Source organism: Salvelinus fontinalis, chromosome 15 (genome assembly GCF_029448725.1).
Source record: "Salvelinus fontinalis isolate EN_2023a chromosome 15, ASM2944872v1, whole genome shotgun sequence".
NCBI classification, from domain to species: Eukaryota; Metazoa; Chordata; class Actinopteri; order Salmoniformes; family Salmonidae; genus Salvelinus; species Salvelinus fontinalis.
Window position 1 is genome coordinate 15,248,342 of NC_074679.1, and position 18,753 is coordinate 15,267,094.

The 18,753-nt window shown below is 40.3% G+C and overlaps 2 protein-coding genes across 4 annotated transcripts in view; both read right to left on the bottom strand.

Moving 5' to 3' along the window:
* Positions 1-11,166, bottom strand: part of LOC129811465 (probable E3 ubiquitin-protein ligase RNF144A-A) — a 64,966-nt gene extending 53,800 nt beyond the window's left edge. The window contains exon 1 of one of the 3 annotated variants that reach the window (XM_055862794.1): positions 11,038-11,166. The gene's annotated coding sequence lies outside the window, so the exon portion shown is untranslated. The other 2 variants (XM_055862798.1, XM_055862795.1) reach the window with 2 other exon arrangements.
* Positions 11,167-12,227: 1,061 nt separating this feature from the next.
* On the bottom strand, positions 12,228-18,704 carry LOC129811464 (S-adenosylmethionine-dependent nucleotide dehydratase RSAD2-like). Its single transcript, XM_055862792.1, has 6 exons — positions 18,142-18,704; positions 17,823-17,984; positions 16,730-16,959; positions 16,338-16,487; positions 14,482-14,514; positions 12,228-13,980 (listed from the first exon to the last, which is right to left on the bottom strand). Exons 1-6 carry the CDS (start codon positions 18,485-18,487, stop codon positions 13,816-13,818), a joined length of 1,086 nt encoding a protein of 361 aa, XP_055718767.1. The 5' UTR covers positions 18,488-18,704; the 3' UTR covers positions 12,228-13,815.
* Positions 18,705-18,753: the final 49 nt, after the last annotated feature.

Here is an 18,753-nt window from a genome sequence, read left to right on the forward strand (position 1 = left end):
AATTCTAATTAAAAAATAGGAGAAATGGTGGAGGCAGGTGGAAAGCATGGCCAACTGTAGAAAAATGCTAATTGGAATTCTCAATTATTGTGGATTTATCGGTGGTGACAGTGTTTCCTAGCACTAGTGTAGTGGGCAGCTCTTATACTCCATGAACTATATAGGTGTCCCAGAACTTTTTGAAGTTTGTGCTACAGGATGCAAATTTCTGTTAGAAAAAGCTAGCCTTAGCTTTCCTAACTGCCTGTGTATATTGGTTCCTAAATTCCCTGAAAAGTTGCATATCGTGGGGGGCTATTCGATGCTAATGCAGTAGACCACAGGATGTTTTTGTGCTGGTCAAGGGCAGTCAGGTCTGGAGTGAACCAAGGGCTATATCTGTTCCTGGTTCTACATTTTTTGAATGATGCGTGCTTATTTCAGATGAGGAAAGCACTTTTAAAGAGCAACCAGGCATCTTCTACTGACGGAATGAGGTCAATATCCTTCCAGGATACCCGGGCCAAGTCAATTAGAAAGGCCTGCTCACTGAAGTGTTTTAGTGAGCGTTTGACAGTGATGAGGGGTGGTCTGAACGCAGACCCATTACAGATGCTGGCAATGAGGCAGTGATCTCTGAGATCCTGGTTGAAGACAGCAGAGGTGTATTTAGAGGTTAGGTTGGTCAGGATGACATCTGAGGGTGCCCATGTTTACGGATTTGGGGTTGTACCTGGTAGGTTCATTGATAATTTGTGTGAGATTAAGGGGATCTACCCTAGATTGTAGGATGGCCAGGGTGCTAAGCATGTCCCAGTTTAGGTCACCTAACAGTATGAGCTCTGAAGATGGGGGGCAATCAATTCACATATGGTGTCCAGGGCACAGCTGGGGGCTGAAGGTGGTCTATATCAAGCGGCAACAGTGAGAGACTTGTTTCTGGAAAGGTGGATTTTTAGATGTAGAAGGTTGAATTGTTTGGGCACAGACCTAGATAGTATGACAGAACTCTGCAGGCTAACTCCACCCCCTTTGGCAGCTCTATCTTGTTGGAAAATGTTAGTTAGGGATGGAAATTTCAGGATTGTTGGTGGCCTTCCTAAGCCAGGATTCAGACAAGGCTAGGACATCCAGGTTGGCGGAGTGTGCTAAAGCAGTGAATAAAACAAACTTAGGGAGGAGGATTCTAATGTTAACATGCATGAAACCAAGGCTTTTAAGGTTGCATGTCCCTGATTGAGTCTATAATACCAACATGTTTCAAGCAGACCACCATAGTCCCTGTGCCCAAGAACACAAAGGCAACCTGCCTAAATGACTACAGACCCGTAGCACTCACGTCCGTAGCCATGAAGTGCTTTGAAAGGTTGGTAATGGCTCACGTCAACACCATTATCCCAGAAACCCTAGACCCAATACAATTTTCATACTGCCCAAACAGATGATGCAATCTCTATTGCACTCCACACTGCCCTTTCCCACCTGGACAAAAGGAACACTTATGTGAGAATGCTATTCATTGACTACAGCTCAGCGTTCAACACCATAATACCCTCAAAGCTCATCACTAAGCTAAGGATCCTGGGACTAAACACCTCCCTCTGCAACTGGATCCTGGACACCCTGACAGGCCACCCCAGGTGGTGAGGGTAGGTAAAAACACATCTGCCAACCTGATCCTCAAAACTGGAGCTCCCCAGGGGTGCGTGCTCAGTCCCCAACTGTACTCCCTGTTCACCCACGACTGCACGGCCAGGCACGACTCCAACACCATCATTAAGTTTGCAGACGACACAACAGTGGTAGGCCTGATCACCGACAACGACGAGACAGCCTATAGGGAGGAGGTCAGAGACCTGTCTGGGTGGTGCAAGAATAACAACCTATCCCTCAACGTAACCAAGACTAAGGAGATGATTGTGGACTACAGGAAAAGGAGGACCGAGCACGCCCCCATTCTCATCGACAGGGCTGTAGTGGAGGAGGTTTAGAGCGTCAAGTTCCTTGGTGTCCACATCAACAAACTATTATGGTCCAAACACACCAAGACAGTCGTGAAGAGGACACGACAAAGCCTATTCCCCCTCAGGAAACTAAAAGGATTTGGCATGGGTCCTGAGATCCTCAAAGAGTTCTACAGCTGCAACATCGAGAGCATCCTGACTGGTTGTATCACTGCCTGGTATGGCAATTGCTCGGCCTCTGACCGCAAGGCACTACAGAGGGTAGTGCGTACGGCCCAGTACATCACTGGTGCCAAGCTGCCTGTCATCCAGGACCGCTACACCAGGCGGTGTCAGAGGAAGGCCCTAAAATTTGTCAAATACCCCAGCCACCCCAGTCATAGACTGTTCTCTCTACTACCGGAGTGCCAAGTCTAGGACAAAAAGGCTTCTCAACAGTTGTTACCCCCAAGCCATAAGACTCCTGAACAGGTAATCAAATGGCTACCCGGACTATTTGTATTGTGTTCCCCTATTTGTATTGTGTGCATAGTCACTTTAACCATATGTACATACTACCTCAATCAGCCTGACTAACCGGTGTCTGTATGTAGCCTCGCTACTGTTTATAGCCTCGCTGCTGTTTATAGCCTGTCTTTTTACTGTTGTTTTTATTTCTTTACTTACCTATTGTTCACCTAATACCTTTTTTGCACTATTGGTTAGAGCCTGTAAGTAAGCGTTTCACTGTAAGGTCTACACTTGTTGTATTCGGCGCACGTAACAAACTTTGATTTACAGAAGTCAACAAATGAGAGCGCCTGGGGGAATGTGAGTGGAGCTAGTCGCTGCACAGCCTCGATTAACCTCTACATCACCAGAAGAACAGAAGAGGCGTAGGATAAGGGTACAGCTAAAGGCTTTAAGAACTTGTCGTCTAGTGCGTTCGGAACAGAGAGTAAAAGGAGCACGTTTCTAGGTGCAGAAGAATAGATTCAAGGCATAATGTCCAGACAAGGGTATGGTAGGATGGGAAAACAGTGGAGGTAAACCTAAGCATTGAGGGACGATGAGAGGTTTTGTCTCTAGAGACAACATTTAAACCAAGTGAGGTCACCGTATGTGTCGGAGGTAGAACAAAAGGACTAGGTAAGGCATATTGAGCAGGGCTGGAGGCTCTACAGTGAAACAAGACAACCACTAACCAAAACTGCAGTGGACAAGGCATATTGACATTAGGGAGAGGCATGCATAGCCAAGTGATCATAAAGACCAGTGAGTAGATAAGCGAGCTGGAGACACTGCGATTCAGACAGCAAGCGGGCTGGCAGAAGGGCCTTAGGGGGACGTCGCGACGGAAGAGTCTGTTGTAGCCCCCTCGGACGGTTACGTCGGCAGGCGTGTAGGCGGTAAAAAGGTCAAGGCCAATTGGCAAAATAGGTATTGTAGCCCAAGAAATTGGCTGATGGATCTATTCAGCTAACAGTCCGATATGCTCTAGACAGCTAGCGGGCCACGGCTAGCGGATGGGCCTTCAGGGGACATCGCGACAGAGGAGCCTGTTGAAACCCCCTCAGCCAGATTACGTCGGTAGACCAGTCATGATGGATCGGCGGGGCTCCGTGTCGGCAGTAAAAGGGGTACAGGCCAATTGGCAAAATAGGTATTGTAGCCCAAGGAGTGGCTGATGGACCTCTTCAGCTAGCCGGGATAGGGCCTAGTACGAGGCTAGTTCCAGGCTAACTGTTGCCTGCTTCGGGACAGAGATGTTAGCCAGGAGTAGCCACTCGGATAGTAGCTAGCTAGCTGCGATGACCCAGGTGAAAAGGTTCAGAGCTTGCGGTAGGAATCCAGAGATGTGGAGATTTGGTGGAGAAAAAGCAGTCTGGTATGCTCTGTGTTGAATCGCGCAGGGAAGACTGGCAGTTGACAGGCTAAGGTTAGCTGATGACCGCTAGCAGTGGCTAACTGACTACTAGCTAGTTAGCTGGCTATCTTCTGTTAGGGGTTCCGGTTCTAAAGTATAGAAAATAGCAGATCCATATCACATTGGGTGAGCTGGGTTGCAGGAGAGTATGTTGAAATTGAGGTTAAAAATATACGAAATATATACGAAGAAAAAAGATCTATACACGGGAGAGTGTATAGAGAAAGACATCTGAACTGCTACGCCATCTTGGAAAAAAACAGCCCAACAAAGGGGGGGAGGGGGACCAACTCCATATTAATGCCTATGATTTTGGAATGAGATGTTTGACGAGCAGGTGTCCACATACGTTTGGTCATGTAGTGTACTTAGGAAAACACTCACGTCCTATTTTGTTTGGTGCACTGAAAAGTGAGGCCCTAGACTAGATAGAACCCACTTAAGGTAAGGAACACTCAAACGAGTAAGGTATGCGACTTAACATGTCAAAAAGGAGAGAAAACACCTTGGGGACTGGCTTAATAGGAAGCGAGTATGGGCTCTAAGGCCAGTTAATGACTAATGCATGCACTTAAAACATTTTCACCCTTTTCTTCAGTGAAATTACATAAGTGTACAGTATGCTGCTCACTACTAGTTCGCTGAACCCCTTAATGGGTCTTTATCATTACCCAGCCTACAGAGCTGCAGGCCTATGACCTTTTGCCTCAAATCACAATCAAAGCCTATATGGCTATCATGTTCTAAAGGTCTGGGTTTATAGTTCTACTGAGCATACGTGTAAAGCGTGTATCCATTTTAAGAGAGGTACTATTACTTTACACTATACTGCTGCAGTGGAGTTTGTCAGGCCAGCCCGAGGCTTATTGACAGAGATTAATGTATATACCTTTGCAGTACACAATTTGATCAAGGATTAAACATACTGTCGATGTGCTATAGAGTTAGGCCTGGAGGGTGTTCATGGCACTGCACACTATGTTCTCTGTTCAAAACACAAACATAGAGATGCTAGTCTTTTGTGGATCATGGTGCATTGACTGCATTCATTGCATGAGTCTTGCTAGACTTCACAAAGGCTAACCTGTCTGACGAGCAAGCTACAGCCGAGGGAGTCACGCACTCCAAAATGCCGAGCGAGCACTGTGAGCGAGGAGCGAGCTCTGCCGAAAAAAAGTAATTACAGTACAATACCATTAGGGAGGCATCCAAATACTGTTATGATTGTTGGGCTGGATGCTGGCCATTAGGCAATGCGCCCCTCGGAGCAATAAACATTTCAGGAACCATTCAAACACTCAATCATTTGTTTCCCGACTCGCGCCACGTTCCCCACCACTTGGGCCCGGCAGTCTGCTGAATGCGAATGACACTGAAAACGATTAGGTAACCTAACCTCCTACAACTTGAACTAACCATTTTAACCCCACCACAAAGTCATATAACGGCAAATTATTATATAACATCTAGCCAGGACAGACAATACATTTTCAATGCAGCAAAACGCAGACGTTGAGAGTGACACACGCATCCCTAAGAAGCCAGCCTAACTGGATTTAAAAGGTAATGAGTAGGCATTCATTAGCGGGGTAAGTGCTTCTGTTTAAACTGAATGGGTGTTACATTTCTGGCATGGCCATGCAGTCACAATCAGCCTGAGCTACTTACATGAGTAACTTGTCATGTTTAACAATTACAATGGCGCTAAACAGATTCATCGCATTCTAAAGCCTTGTTCACACTGCAGGCCTTTATGGTCAAATCAGTTTTGAAATACTGACTGTCCAAACAGCAAGTTAGAAGTGACCAAGTCGTTCAGACAGCAGTCATTTTGCTGACCTGGCTCCGCTAGTTGTCATAGTAACGATAGGTGTGCGTACAGTGGTGTAGGCTGATTGGTGGTGGTGGTGCTCATGCTTCCTATCACTCAGAAGTTATATAGCAAGCTAAGGAGACAACAATGCCTGCCATGGACGTTTACCAGTTGCTTTGAACGTTCAAAATCACAATTCCTTTCTAGCTAGCTGTTTGGCTTTCTAGCACATTCACTCATTTGTAAAAAATAATTTTATAATAATTTAAAAGCTAGTTAGCTACACATGTTCTTGTCAAAACTGTCAGAGTAACTAGAAACAGGATATGCCAAATAACAGTCTAAAACCACTTGAGGGCAAATAAATCAGAGTCACATGGCCAGGAATCTCATTTGTATCCGATTTCAAACCATTTACGAAGGTGAAATGTTGTTTGAAATATCTGATTCTATGTGCTTTTTGGCTGTTTAGACTGTAGGACAAAAGAACAGATTCGAGTCAGCTCATATTATATATATATATAAATATATACATATAAATATATATATATATAATATATACATATAAATATATTTATATATAATATATATATTTATATATAATATATATATATATATTTATAAATATATATATATATATATTATATATATATACACTGCTCAAAAAAATAAATCTATATATATATTTATATATATATAAATATAAATATATAAATATATATATATATATTTATATATATTTATTTTTTTGAGCAGTGTGTGTGTATATATACACATATATCATATTATATATAATATGATATATATATAAATTTATATATATATCATATTATATATATATATATATATATATATATATATATATATATATATATATATATATATATATAAATATATAAATTTATATATATAATATGATATATATAAATATATATATATCATATTATATATATATATATATATATATATATATATATATATATATATATATAAATATATAAATTTATATATATAATATGATATATATAAATATATATATATATATATATATATATATATAAATATATAAATTTATATATAAATATAAATATATAAATATATAAATATATATATATATATAAATATAAATATATAAATATATATATATATATTTATATATATTTATTTTTTTGAGCAGTGTGTGTGTATATATACACATATATCATATTATATATAATATGATATATATATAAATTTATATATATATCATATTATATATATATATATAATATGATATATATATAAATATATATATTTATATATATAATATGATATATATAAATATATATATATATATATAAATTTATATATATATATATATATATAAATTTATATATATATATTTATATATTTATATATTTATATTTATATATAAATTTATATATAAATATATAAATATATATATATATATATATATATTTATTTTTTTGAGCAGTGTGTGTGTATATATACACATATATCATATTATATATATATATATATATAATATGATATATATATAAATATATATATCATATTAATATCATATTATATATATATATATAATATGATATATATATAAATATATATATTTATATATATATATATATATAAATATATAAATATATATATCATATTATATATAAATATATATATATATATATAAATATATATATATATATAATATGATATATATATATATATAAATATATATATATATCATATTATATATAAATATATATATATATCATATTATATATATATATATATATATAAATATATATATTTATATATATATATCATATTATATATATATATAATATGATATATATTTATATATATATATCATATTATATATATATATAATATGATATATGTGTATATATACACACACACTGCTCAAAAAAATAAAGGGAACACTTAAACAGCACTGCCAGAGCCCTGCAAAATGACCTCCAGCAGGCCACAAATGTGCATGTGTCTGCTCAAACGGTCAGAAACAGACTCCATGAGGGTGGTATGAGGGCCCGACGTCCACAGGTGAGGGTTGTGCTTACAGCCCAACACCGTGCAGGACGTTTGGCATTTGCCAGAGAACACCAAGATTGGCAAATTCGCCACTGGCGCCCTGTGCTCTTCACAGATGAAAGCAGGTTCACACTGAGCACATGAGCACATGTGACAGACGTGACAGAGTCTGGAGACGCCGTGGAGAACGTTCTGCTGCCTGCAACATCCTCCAGCATGACCGGTTTGGCGGTGGGTCAGTCATGGTGTGGGGTTGCATTTCTTTGTGGGGCCGCACAGCCCTCCATGTGCTCGCCAGAGGTAGCCTGACTGCCATTAGGTACCGAGATGAGATCCTCAGACCCCTTGTGAGACCATATGCTGACACATGCACATTTGTGGCCTGCTGGAGGTCATTTTGCAGGGCTCTGGCAGTGCTCCGCCTTGCACAAAGGCGGAGGTAGCGGTCCTGCTGCTGGATTGTTGCCCTCCTACGGCCTCATCAACATCTCCTGATGTACTGGCCTGTCTCCTGGTAGCGCCTCCATGCTCTGGACACTACGCTGACAGACACAGCAAACCTTCTTGCCACAGCTCGCATTGATGTGCCATCCTGGATGAGCTGCACTACCTGAGCCACTTGTGTGGGTTGTAGACTCCGTCTCATGCTACCACTAGAGTGAAAGCACCACCAGCATTCAAAAGTGACCAAAACATCAGCCAGGAAGCATAGGAACTGAGAAGTGGTCTGTGGTCACCACCTGCAGAACCACTCCTTTATTGGGGGTGTCTTGCTAATTGCCTATAATTTCCACCTTTTGTCTATTCCATTTGCACAACAGCAAGTGAATTTTAATGTCATTCAGTGTTGCTTCCTAAGTGGACAGTTTGATTTCACAGAAGTGTGATTGACTTGGAGTTACATTGTGTTCTTTTAGTGTTCCCTTTATTTTTTTGAGCAGTGTATATATTTGAGTCACTTCAAACTGCCAAAGTGAGCCAGGCTTAACGGTGTCAAGGCGTGAGCAGTGTTTTTAAGTTACTCCCACCTCCATACTTGTGCGATTACATTGTGATCGAATGTGGCAACCTTAAAAACGACTTAGGGTAGGGCCGTGCATAGCATAAGCTTACCCACAATTTCAACATGCTGGAATTGCCCAGTCATGTATAACATTAACATGGCATATCTTTATAGAACTAGCCTACCAGAGGAGATGAAAGTTGGCCCTAATGTTTATTTAGTGACAATGATCAATACATTATGATTGAGTAGCCTAAATGTACAGCAGCCAAGAATCCCTTCATTCAATAAAATACCATTAGGAGGTTCCTTTCTCAAAACCAAGCAACTTTTCATTCAATAGCAGTATTAAAAACCACAGCAGTTCATGTTACATGCCAAGCCACGCCCAATAACCATAAAATGCTTAGAGGCACATTGCGAAATGCCCAAGTATTTATTACTGAAAAGGGGGCTTGTGGCATTTGACACCACCACAATACACACTCCTACACCCAGGTACATGCAATGCCTGTTTAAATGAAAAGGAATACTCAAGGCTGCAGTCAGTCAGTATTATTCACTGGGGCTTTCTGATGGTACAGGTGGATGTTTGAGCAGGACTCACAGTTCTGAGGGATTGGGGAGTGTAATGTTGATTGTGTTCCCAAGAGGCTGGCAGGTACACTGTGTTCTCAGCCTGCCTCTCATTACCAGCATATCACATCCATTGAAAAACATTCTTCCCCTCATGCAAATCCAGGTCCATTTTCCCCTGAGTGGCTTGTCACTTAGTGAACTCATTTCAATGCAACCGATAGCTGCTTCAAATGGAAACGCCATGGCAAGGTACCGTATGACATTTAAGAGCTCAGAGAGAGAGCAGTCAACCAGTCCAAACAGGTTGGAATTAATATTGATATGTACTCATGTATTATATGGTGTCATCTTTTTTGTTTTGTTGCAATATGTTTTCCTACCTGGAATCTTTGATATTCATATGTATAGTATCACTACCTGGTGCTTACATTTCCCGTATTCTGGTTGATGACACTCACTAGAACAGTAGCCTAGGGGAATAATCGACTCTCAATAATGTTTTAGGGTGTCACCTTGCTGTGCATCATATATCCAACATGAACAGCCTATCTGACACCAGCACTGCATCAGTCCCATGGTTGCTGAAGATCAACATTGTTGTACTCCTGACTTGATGAACATATAGTCTTGGCAAAACAATTGAGAGCTCGGAGTATCAACGAGACATGAAAACGACAAAATGCAAAACAGCTTGCTACTGACAACAAGTAATTCCAGAACTACAGCCAATCATGTTGGCACCCTCCTATAATGCCTCATGTAATTTTCAGTAGGCCTAATATTGTAACAAAAAGCCTACAGTAGGCTGCAACACTATCTTCCTGCACCAAAAAGTGTCACAGCAGCCTACCTGTACAATGTAAACGGTGAGGTTTAGTTCATCTGAAATTGTGACCTCTTGCACGCCCTGACTGGAGGGCAGCTGACAATATCAGCCTGTATTTCGCAAAGCAAATCCGTTCTAATTGTCCTTCTCAGCTTATAACAAGACGCAACAGTGTAGCCTCGACTGTTTGGGAAACGCAGTTACTGTTAAGGTTCTCAGACATTACTGTCATGTCAACAACTCGGTGGTGCACATATTGGAAATAAGCCAAATTACCTGGCCTTTTGTGACAGCGCCGTGTTCTTGGTTATAAAATATCCTCAGGAGAGATGAAAGCAGAACTTCAGAAGGTTATCTACTGGATAAAATGTAGGTGGCTGATTGCTGCTACTCGAGAGGCATTGTGACAGACAGAGAGTATCGTTATAGGTGTATCTTCCTTACGCCTATTATGTTGCAAAACGTTTCTTAAAAGGAAGCAAACTGAACGAAATGGGGAGGGACCTACCTGAATTTGTCAACTAGAAACTCTCGTTTCAGTCCGTTTTGCAACTGTTGAGACTAATGATTACACCCATGGTTAGAGTATTGTTTTTGGTGGTGACTTCTAAACGTATCCGTCCAAAACGAAGAGGCTAAAACATTCGACCATGTATCATGGAAATAAACGAAGAGGATATTCAATGCAATATAAATAAGACTACGTGGATAACGAAAGCACGCTAATCAATACCACAGCTGACAAGCAGTATCGGATGACAGTTACAGTAGCTGCATGAGGAAATCATGAAAATAATGTCTGAGGACTCCCTTGCAACTGAGCAACGTCCCTTTCACCCGCCTCGAAACCGGTGGTTCACAAGACACAAACCGAGCTTATATCTGCATAACATTGTAAATATCCCAAGGTGACGTGCCTACCTTGAAAATGCCTAGCAACTACACGGGAAAAATCAGTTGCTCCGCGCGACGCACTGGAAGGACGCCATTTGTCAGCGAACGCTTTTGTTATGCGCCGCCTTCTTCTTTAAGGCTTATTGGGAGTTTACACCCATAATGTGTATTACCGCCTCCTACTGTACGGGGTACTATGAGTGAATATTCGCTATCAAATGTGCACTTATCAATGGCCTGGTCGGAAATTAACTATTTATATCATGCAAGTTCAGCAAGGACAAAAGCTAAATTACATTTCATATTAATGCCATTACAGACAAAGCTTTAACCAAGGCAATAGGCCTATTACATGTCTATACCAATGTTTCCAGGCATTAACTGTGTTCAATTCCTTTGTAGTTAAGGAGATGCATACTGATTGATCGTGGTAAGGAGCCACACATGCAAAGCAATTTATTTGTTGTGTCCCTCCCCCAATTTGCACCTGGCTGGGGTAGTGTGGGAAAATACTGCGATATAATGTATCGAAATAATGTATTGTAATAACATTGTGCAGTTTCACACACTACAAAGGGTAAAGAGTGTGAGAAAAGCGGGAGACAGGAAGGTGCTATGTTGAAACGACAGGCCCAGGGAGGAGGAAGACAGAGTGAAGGCACACAGCAAACTGTTTTGTTTCAATTTGACTTGTTTTCACCTACACACACTTTTCCACACTTTCATTACCCTCGGGTTCAGTGGACCAGAACATATGTAATATAAATGTGTAGGAGGGTTGTCACGCCCTGACCTTAGTTCCTTTTTTATGTCTCTATTTTGGTTTGTCTGGGCGTGAGTTGGGGTAGGCATTCTATGTTTTGTGTTCTATGTTTTCTATTTCTGTATGTTTGGCCGGGTGTGGTTCTCAATCAGAGGCAGCTATCTATTGTTGTCTCTGATTGAGAACCATACTTAGGTACCCTTTTCCCACCTGTGTTTTGTGGTTAGTTGTTTTCTGTCTGTGTGTCTGTACCAGACAGGACTGTTTCGTTTCATTCTCTTTGTTATTTTGTTTAGTGTTCTGTTTTAATAAATTAACATGAACACTTACCACGCTGCGCTTTGGTCCGATGATTCCTCATCTTCAGACGACAAATGTTACAAGGGTGCACAGTGTGCACGCAATGAAAATGTGTTATTTTACATGTTCTTCACAGAAAATGGGCCAATGAGTCTCAGGTTGAAAAAATAATTCATTGTATCACTTTTCTTTTAGTAAACATTGAAAATGGGTCCCACAGACACGAACACCACACAAGGGTTGAAGGTAGTAAATGAGGCTGAATGAACTGTTTCGCTGCCAGACAAGGCTCTGCTGTTAGCTTCAGTAACAAAATAACACCATGGTTGTAATAACACGTTAAACAGGTAATTTGTAAATGTGTAGAATGTGTTTGTTTTGAGTCCAAATTGGTAAGCTAACATATGTAAATGAGAGTCACAGAGAATTTTCTTCTGAATAACTGGTCAGAGCATAGCACTTTCCATTCAGCTTCAGGCAACTTTGATGTAAGGCTTGATCACACCTGAAGTGACTACTTCTATCTGTCATACCCATTGTTGCTTATCCATTGTTCACTAGATACATCAATGTAATTATACCCAACACAATGTTGAAAAACAAAATGCTTTCAAAAGATTGTTCCCGAGTTTGCCTGCCAAAAATGTATTTTCCTATGAATTAAGTCACACAAAAATGTATTTTCACAAGAATTGAGCCACAGAAAAACGCACGAAATCTGAATTAAATACTTTTCGGACATATTTGCGTGTGAGATTGTGTTGTCCAGACACATGCCAGAGTCGGCATGGGTTCGAATCTGGCCCACTGCCCATTGTCTCCGCCTCCCGTTATCTTCCCCGTCTTTCCAACACTGTTCTATCTCTTCAATGAAAGCAAAAAAATTACAAAAGGAGTGTGACTGTCAATTTAAAAAAGAATAATAATAGGCTTGTTTAATATAATGATCATATGATTCAGTATGATGACGATATAGGCCTAATAATATGCCATTTAGCAGTGGGAGGAAGATTTGAACTTTAACACATGGTTGCGGCAAAGTGCCAGATTCTTGAATGATAATGACCAAATCATTATCGCACGATTAAAGAGACAGGGTTGGCACGAGTTGCAGGAGTGGGGATGGTGAAATCAGCTGTTCAACAAGCTGTTCAATTAGCTGTCAATCAACTGATGGCCCAAAGGATCTCATTAGCTCAGCCAGGGAAACTGTTATCGGTTTTCACATCTTTCATTATGTGAGAATGGATAGGCTAATGGATAGCCTAAAGAATGTATTGGAATATAATCAAATAACAAGGGGTCTATTGCAACCATCGACGTCACTAGATTATCACCAGCTATCAGTATGTTCTAAATTCGCCCACACAGCTGATCTCAACTGCAACCATTATTGGTCACCTCATTACCACTCCCTAAACGATGTTGGTGCTACCTTAGTAGCATGTTCGCCCTCTGGTTGGTATTATCATCAGAACAACGTAGTCCCTTTTTGAACTAAGAGCAACTTATCTATTTGACAAGCATTCCATACAATAAAAGTATTTCCTGGCTTACCACAGCAAATCTACTGTGGCAATTTACCCGACACTTTGTATGAATGGAAACTAATGTTGGTGTAGCCTACTGTTATTATTTTATTTGTTTTCCTATTTATATTATCCATTAAATACAACTGTCTATACAAATAAAAACACACACACAAGTACAAACAAAAAGTGGAATTGATTACAATGTGTGGATCACCACTCTAGCCCCATGTCAGCTTTGCTCCATACATATTTCCCTCCTCTCTTTAGGAACATCTTCTCGTCAAAGCCACTGAACTGAATGGCCTCCTCCACGCCAACATCAAGGATGGACTTGGATGGATCCTTCCTCCCCTCTCTGCAATCCAGGAAACGCATCTAAAAAGAAAAGCACATCAAAACATATAATACATAAGCATTTAGAAAATGTATAATCATTTATAAAGAATGGATAAGCATTTATAAAGGCTTATTAATGAAAGTTATTATGAAGTGTTACCAACGGGTCAGAAAAGAGAATCTTAACATGGTGGTTCATTATCAAAGTAATTCACTACTATGAAACCTCTTGTCTAATACTAACAGAAATATCTGCACATCCACATGTCCTTTCACCCATCTCAAAGCCTGTAAATCCCCTGATTAAAGATTGAAGCCAAGACTACTCTGGGACTTAATATGGGAAGGTGCATGTCTTTACATCTCAATCGATGAGAGCATTTAGATGGCTGTTCAATAGTTCTGATGGATGAAGACTGATGGATGAGGATTGATGAATGAGGACTGATGGATAAGGACTGTCTACTTTAAAGGGCTTGCTAAGACTTGGAATGTAGAGTGTGTATCATGTAAAATAACAGATTGATGAAAAGGACTTACATATTCATCCAGGATGAGGTAGGAATCTCTCATCTGACAAGAGAAGACAAGGAAACATGTTAATGTCACAACTATTCTGTATTATGTACAATAGTGTCACAGACTATCGTTTTTTTTGTGGACAATATTGCGTCTGATAGGTCTGATATACAGTGCATTCGGAAAGTATTCAGACCCATTGACTTTTTCCACATTTTGTTACGTTACAGCCTTATTCTAAAATGGATTAAATCAATCCTCATCAATCTACACACAATACACCGTAATGATAATGCAAAAACAGGTTTTTAGATTATTTTGCAAATTTATAAAATAAAATGAAAAATCACATTTATATAAGTTTTCAGACCCTTTACTCAGGACTTTGTTGAAGCAGCTTTGGCAGTGATTATTGCCTTGAGTCTTCTTGTGTCTTACGCTACAAGCTTGGCACACCTGTATTTGGGGAGTTTCTCCCATTCTTCTCTGCAGATCCTCTCAAGCTCTGTCAGGTTGGATGGGGAGGGTCACAGCTATTTTCAGGTCTCTCCAGAGATGTTTGCTTGGGTTTAAGTCATGGCTATGGCTGGGCCACTCAAGGACATTCAGAGACTTGTACCGAAGACACTCCTGCATTGTCTTGGCTGTGTGCTCAGGGTCGTTGTCCTGTTGGAAGGTGAACCATTGCCCTAGTCTGAGGTCCTGAGCAGGTTTTCATCAAGGATCTCTCTGTACTTTACTCCGTTCATCTTTCCCTCAATCCTGACTAGTCCCCCAGTCCTTGACGCTAAAAACATCCCCACAGCATGATGCTGCCACCACCATGCTTCTTCGTTGGGATGGTGCCAGGTTTCCTCCAGACGTGACACTTGGCATTCCGGACAAAGAGTTCCATCTTGGTTTAATCAGACCAGAGAATCTTGTTTCTCATGGTCTGAGAGTCTTTAGGTGCCTTTCGGCAAATTCCAAGTAGGCTGTCATGTGCCTTTTACTGAGGTGTGGTTTCCGTCCGGCCACTCTACCATAAAGGCCTGATTGGTGAAGTGCTGCAGAGATGGTTGTCCTTCTGGAAGGTTTTCCCATCTCTACAGAGGAACTCTGGAGCTCTGTCAGAGTGACCATTGGGTTCTTGGTCACCTCTCTGACCAAGGCCCTTCTACCCGACTGCTCAGTTTGGCCGGGCGGCCAACTCTAGGAAGAGTCTTGGTGGTTCCAAACTTCTTCCATTCAAGAATGATGGAGGCCACTGTATTCTTAGGCACCTGCAATGCTGCAGACATTTTTTTTTTTGGTACCCTTCCCCAGATCTGTGCCTCGACACAATCCAGTCTCTGAGCTCTAGGACAGTTCCTTTGACCTCATAACTTGGTTTTTGCTCTGACATGCACTGTCAACCGTGGGACATTATATAGACAGATGTGTGACTTTCCAAATCATGTTCAATCAATTAAATTTACCACAGATGGACTCCAATCAAGTTGAAGAAACATCTCAAGGATGATCAATGGAAACGGGATGCACCTGAACTCAATTTTGAGTCTCATAGCAAAAGGTCGGAAAACTTATGTAAATAAGGTATTTATTTTCTAAAAACCTGTTTTCGTTTTGTCATTATGGGTTATTGTGTGTAGGTGAGGGGGGGGAAATTATTGAACCCATTTTAGAATGAGGCTGTAACCTAACAAAATGTGGAAAAAGGGAAGGGGTCTGAATCTTTTCCGAATGCTCTGTACGTGATTAATTGAGTTAGTAGATTACATTAGGCCTACTCTACACATTAATAGCATTCTGAAACTACAAGGAATAGTAGTTGTTGAATCATCATAATATCAATAACTGACATTTTTTTGTGTGTTGTCTTTAGTCCAGTCCCATACCTTCTGATTGGATTCAGGTACCAGACAGCTGATGGTGCTGTGTCTATCCAGGAAGTCCTGAAACTGCTGATCGCTGATGACAAACCTCTTTGCCTCCCTTAGACTGTTCTCCCCAGCATTCTCCCCATCGATCAGTAGACACTGGAACACCTAGACACACACACACACACACACACACACACACACACACACACACACACACACACACACACACACACACACACACACACACACACACACACACACACACACACACACACACACACACACACACACACACACAAAGTCAAGGCCATACAACTAATTTCTTACATCTCTGATAGGAGAAGAAACCACTATTCACAGATACAGCATTACTGGTGAGTAATGTAAATGCATCGGAACACCCTTACCTTCCAGCGTACAGGGTTGAGTTCAGAAATGTTTTCTCTCATGTCTTCATCCACATTGAAGGTGTTGATCACAGAGTTGATTTTGAACGCCACTTTGTAGTCTCGGCACCACTCCCGGACTTTGAAGAGGTTGTCAAGGTGGCTCTTCCTGCCCTGGGCTCTGCCTATAGTCTGGTTGGTGTCCTCATCAAAGCTGTCACAGGAAATGGCCAGAATGTCCAGGTATTGGCCTGTGAGGACAAGGAGAGTTCTGATTTTAAAACTGACATAATCTCAAAGAATTGTATTTTGAAACACCCATGTATTCAAAATGTATTAACATCCAGACATACAAATTATGACATAGCCTAGAACATGTGATAGTTAACATTTATTGAGATAAAAATCAACAAGTAGTTTTTAATAAAACTGTGATGATCAAATCATGCATTTGAAAATGTGTCCTACATTTTATAACTCAACTGGGAAACATTTCAAAGAGTGAAAGGTTTCTCTGAGTGTGACCTCATATCAAAACTAACCCTGTGCTGACATCTAGTGTGAATAAAATGAACTTATTTACCAGACTTTGCATGAGAATAATGAAGATTCAAGCAAAGACAGTAAAGTATGAAGATTGGCTAAAACTGCTTCTCCAATTGAAATCCCCGATTACACTTGTAGGTGACGTCATGGCAATGTCGGCTAGCAAGGCTCTTAGTAGATATACGTCATCGTGTCTAACGATCGTCACTCGCCAAACTACGCATGTGCGTTTCGGCGATCCTTCGATATAAAGTTGTTTGTGAAGAAAATTAAAACGTGTCAGTTTGACACTTTCACGAGGCTGGAGTAATAACATGTTCAACTACTTAAGTACACATTGGCTCGAATCTAGGTTGTGCCTTTAGAATTGTTCATTTATCTAATTGACTAAACCCCGACCTGGTCTGTTTGGTCTGTTTCACAAGCGTTCGCGGAAGTCTTGCGATGTTGCGCCTCTGGGTTTAGAAACTCTGTGACTCAAGACTGCGCGTTTATGGTGGCTGTTCGATATAATAACGACCAGTAGCGTAATGTTGGTACTATTTATTTCAAATGAAAACCATCTTACCATATTTCTGGAACCACTTCTCTCTGATCAGGCTGCCATTGCTGACAATACTGACACTTGGGAGATGGAGGTCTTGTTTGCAGTACTGGACTAATTTACCCAAGAAAACACCTCTGTCCTGTAAGAAAGGCTCTCCACCAGAGAAGTTAATCTTTTCCAGTCCTGCAAAAAAAAAAAATGAAATTCAGAATTCTAAACATTGAATAAAAAAAGTATTAGACAGAAATAGTCTGTAATAATAATGTAATAACATGTCATGTGAATGTATATAGGGATGTTGCGACATCATAAATACATAGGCTAATTTTGACAAATTTACCTGATTGCTTCAGAAGCTGTAAACCTCTCTTTGCTTCCTCAATGGGCAGGACAAAAGACGTTTTTGCCGTGTGGAAACAAAAACCGCACTTATAATTGCACTGTCGAGTAAAATGATAATTGACACTGCTCGGAGTTGTCGCTGTTTGAGATATATTCTTTTGCAACACCTTCACTAGATTGACTTTTCCTGTAGATGTCAACCGCACCTGCGGACCGCGCACACCTATCCATGCCAGGACAGTTGTTAAGATATGCTGGATGTTACTTATGCAAAGCTGCAGGGACATCTTCACAAACACGACTTGAGTAGAGAACGACATTGCTAGTCTTAACCTATCTGTCATGTTGAAACTTCTGATGTAGGTTTAGCTTGAATCCCTTTTTACCGCAATAGCCTAAGTGACGCGTCTCATGACGTTTGGTCAAAACAGTTTCTATTTGCAAATAAGGAAAACGAAAGTTACAATGTTGAATATAAAATCATAACCTTATTCATATGCAGTCCTACATGCCTACATGAAAAAAGGCTGTCATATCCTAAAGTTCAATGGAAATGAGTTGATCTTCTGTATGTGACGGCATTGAACAGAACGTGACAGCTACAGGCGCA

Coding starts and splice junctions, on each gene's coding strand:
- LOC129811464 (XM_055862792.1), bottom strand. CDS start 18,487: ATGACAGATAGGTTAAGACTAGCAATGTCGTTCTCTACTCAAGTCGTG. Junction 16,488..16,729: donor TCAACCCTGTACGCTGGAAG/GTAAGGGTGTTC, acceptor GTGTGTGTCTAG/GTGTTCCAGTGTCTACTGAT. Junction 14,515..16,337: donor TACCTGAATCCAATCAGAAG/GTATGGGACTGG, acceptor TTCTCTTGTCAG/ATGAGAGATTCCTACCTCAT.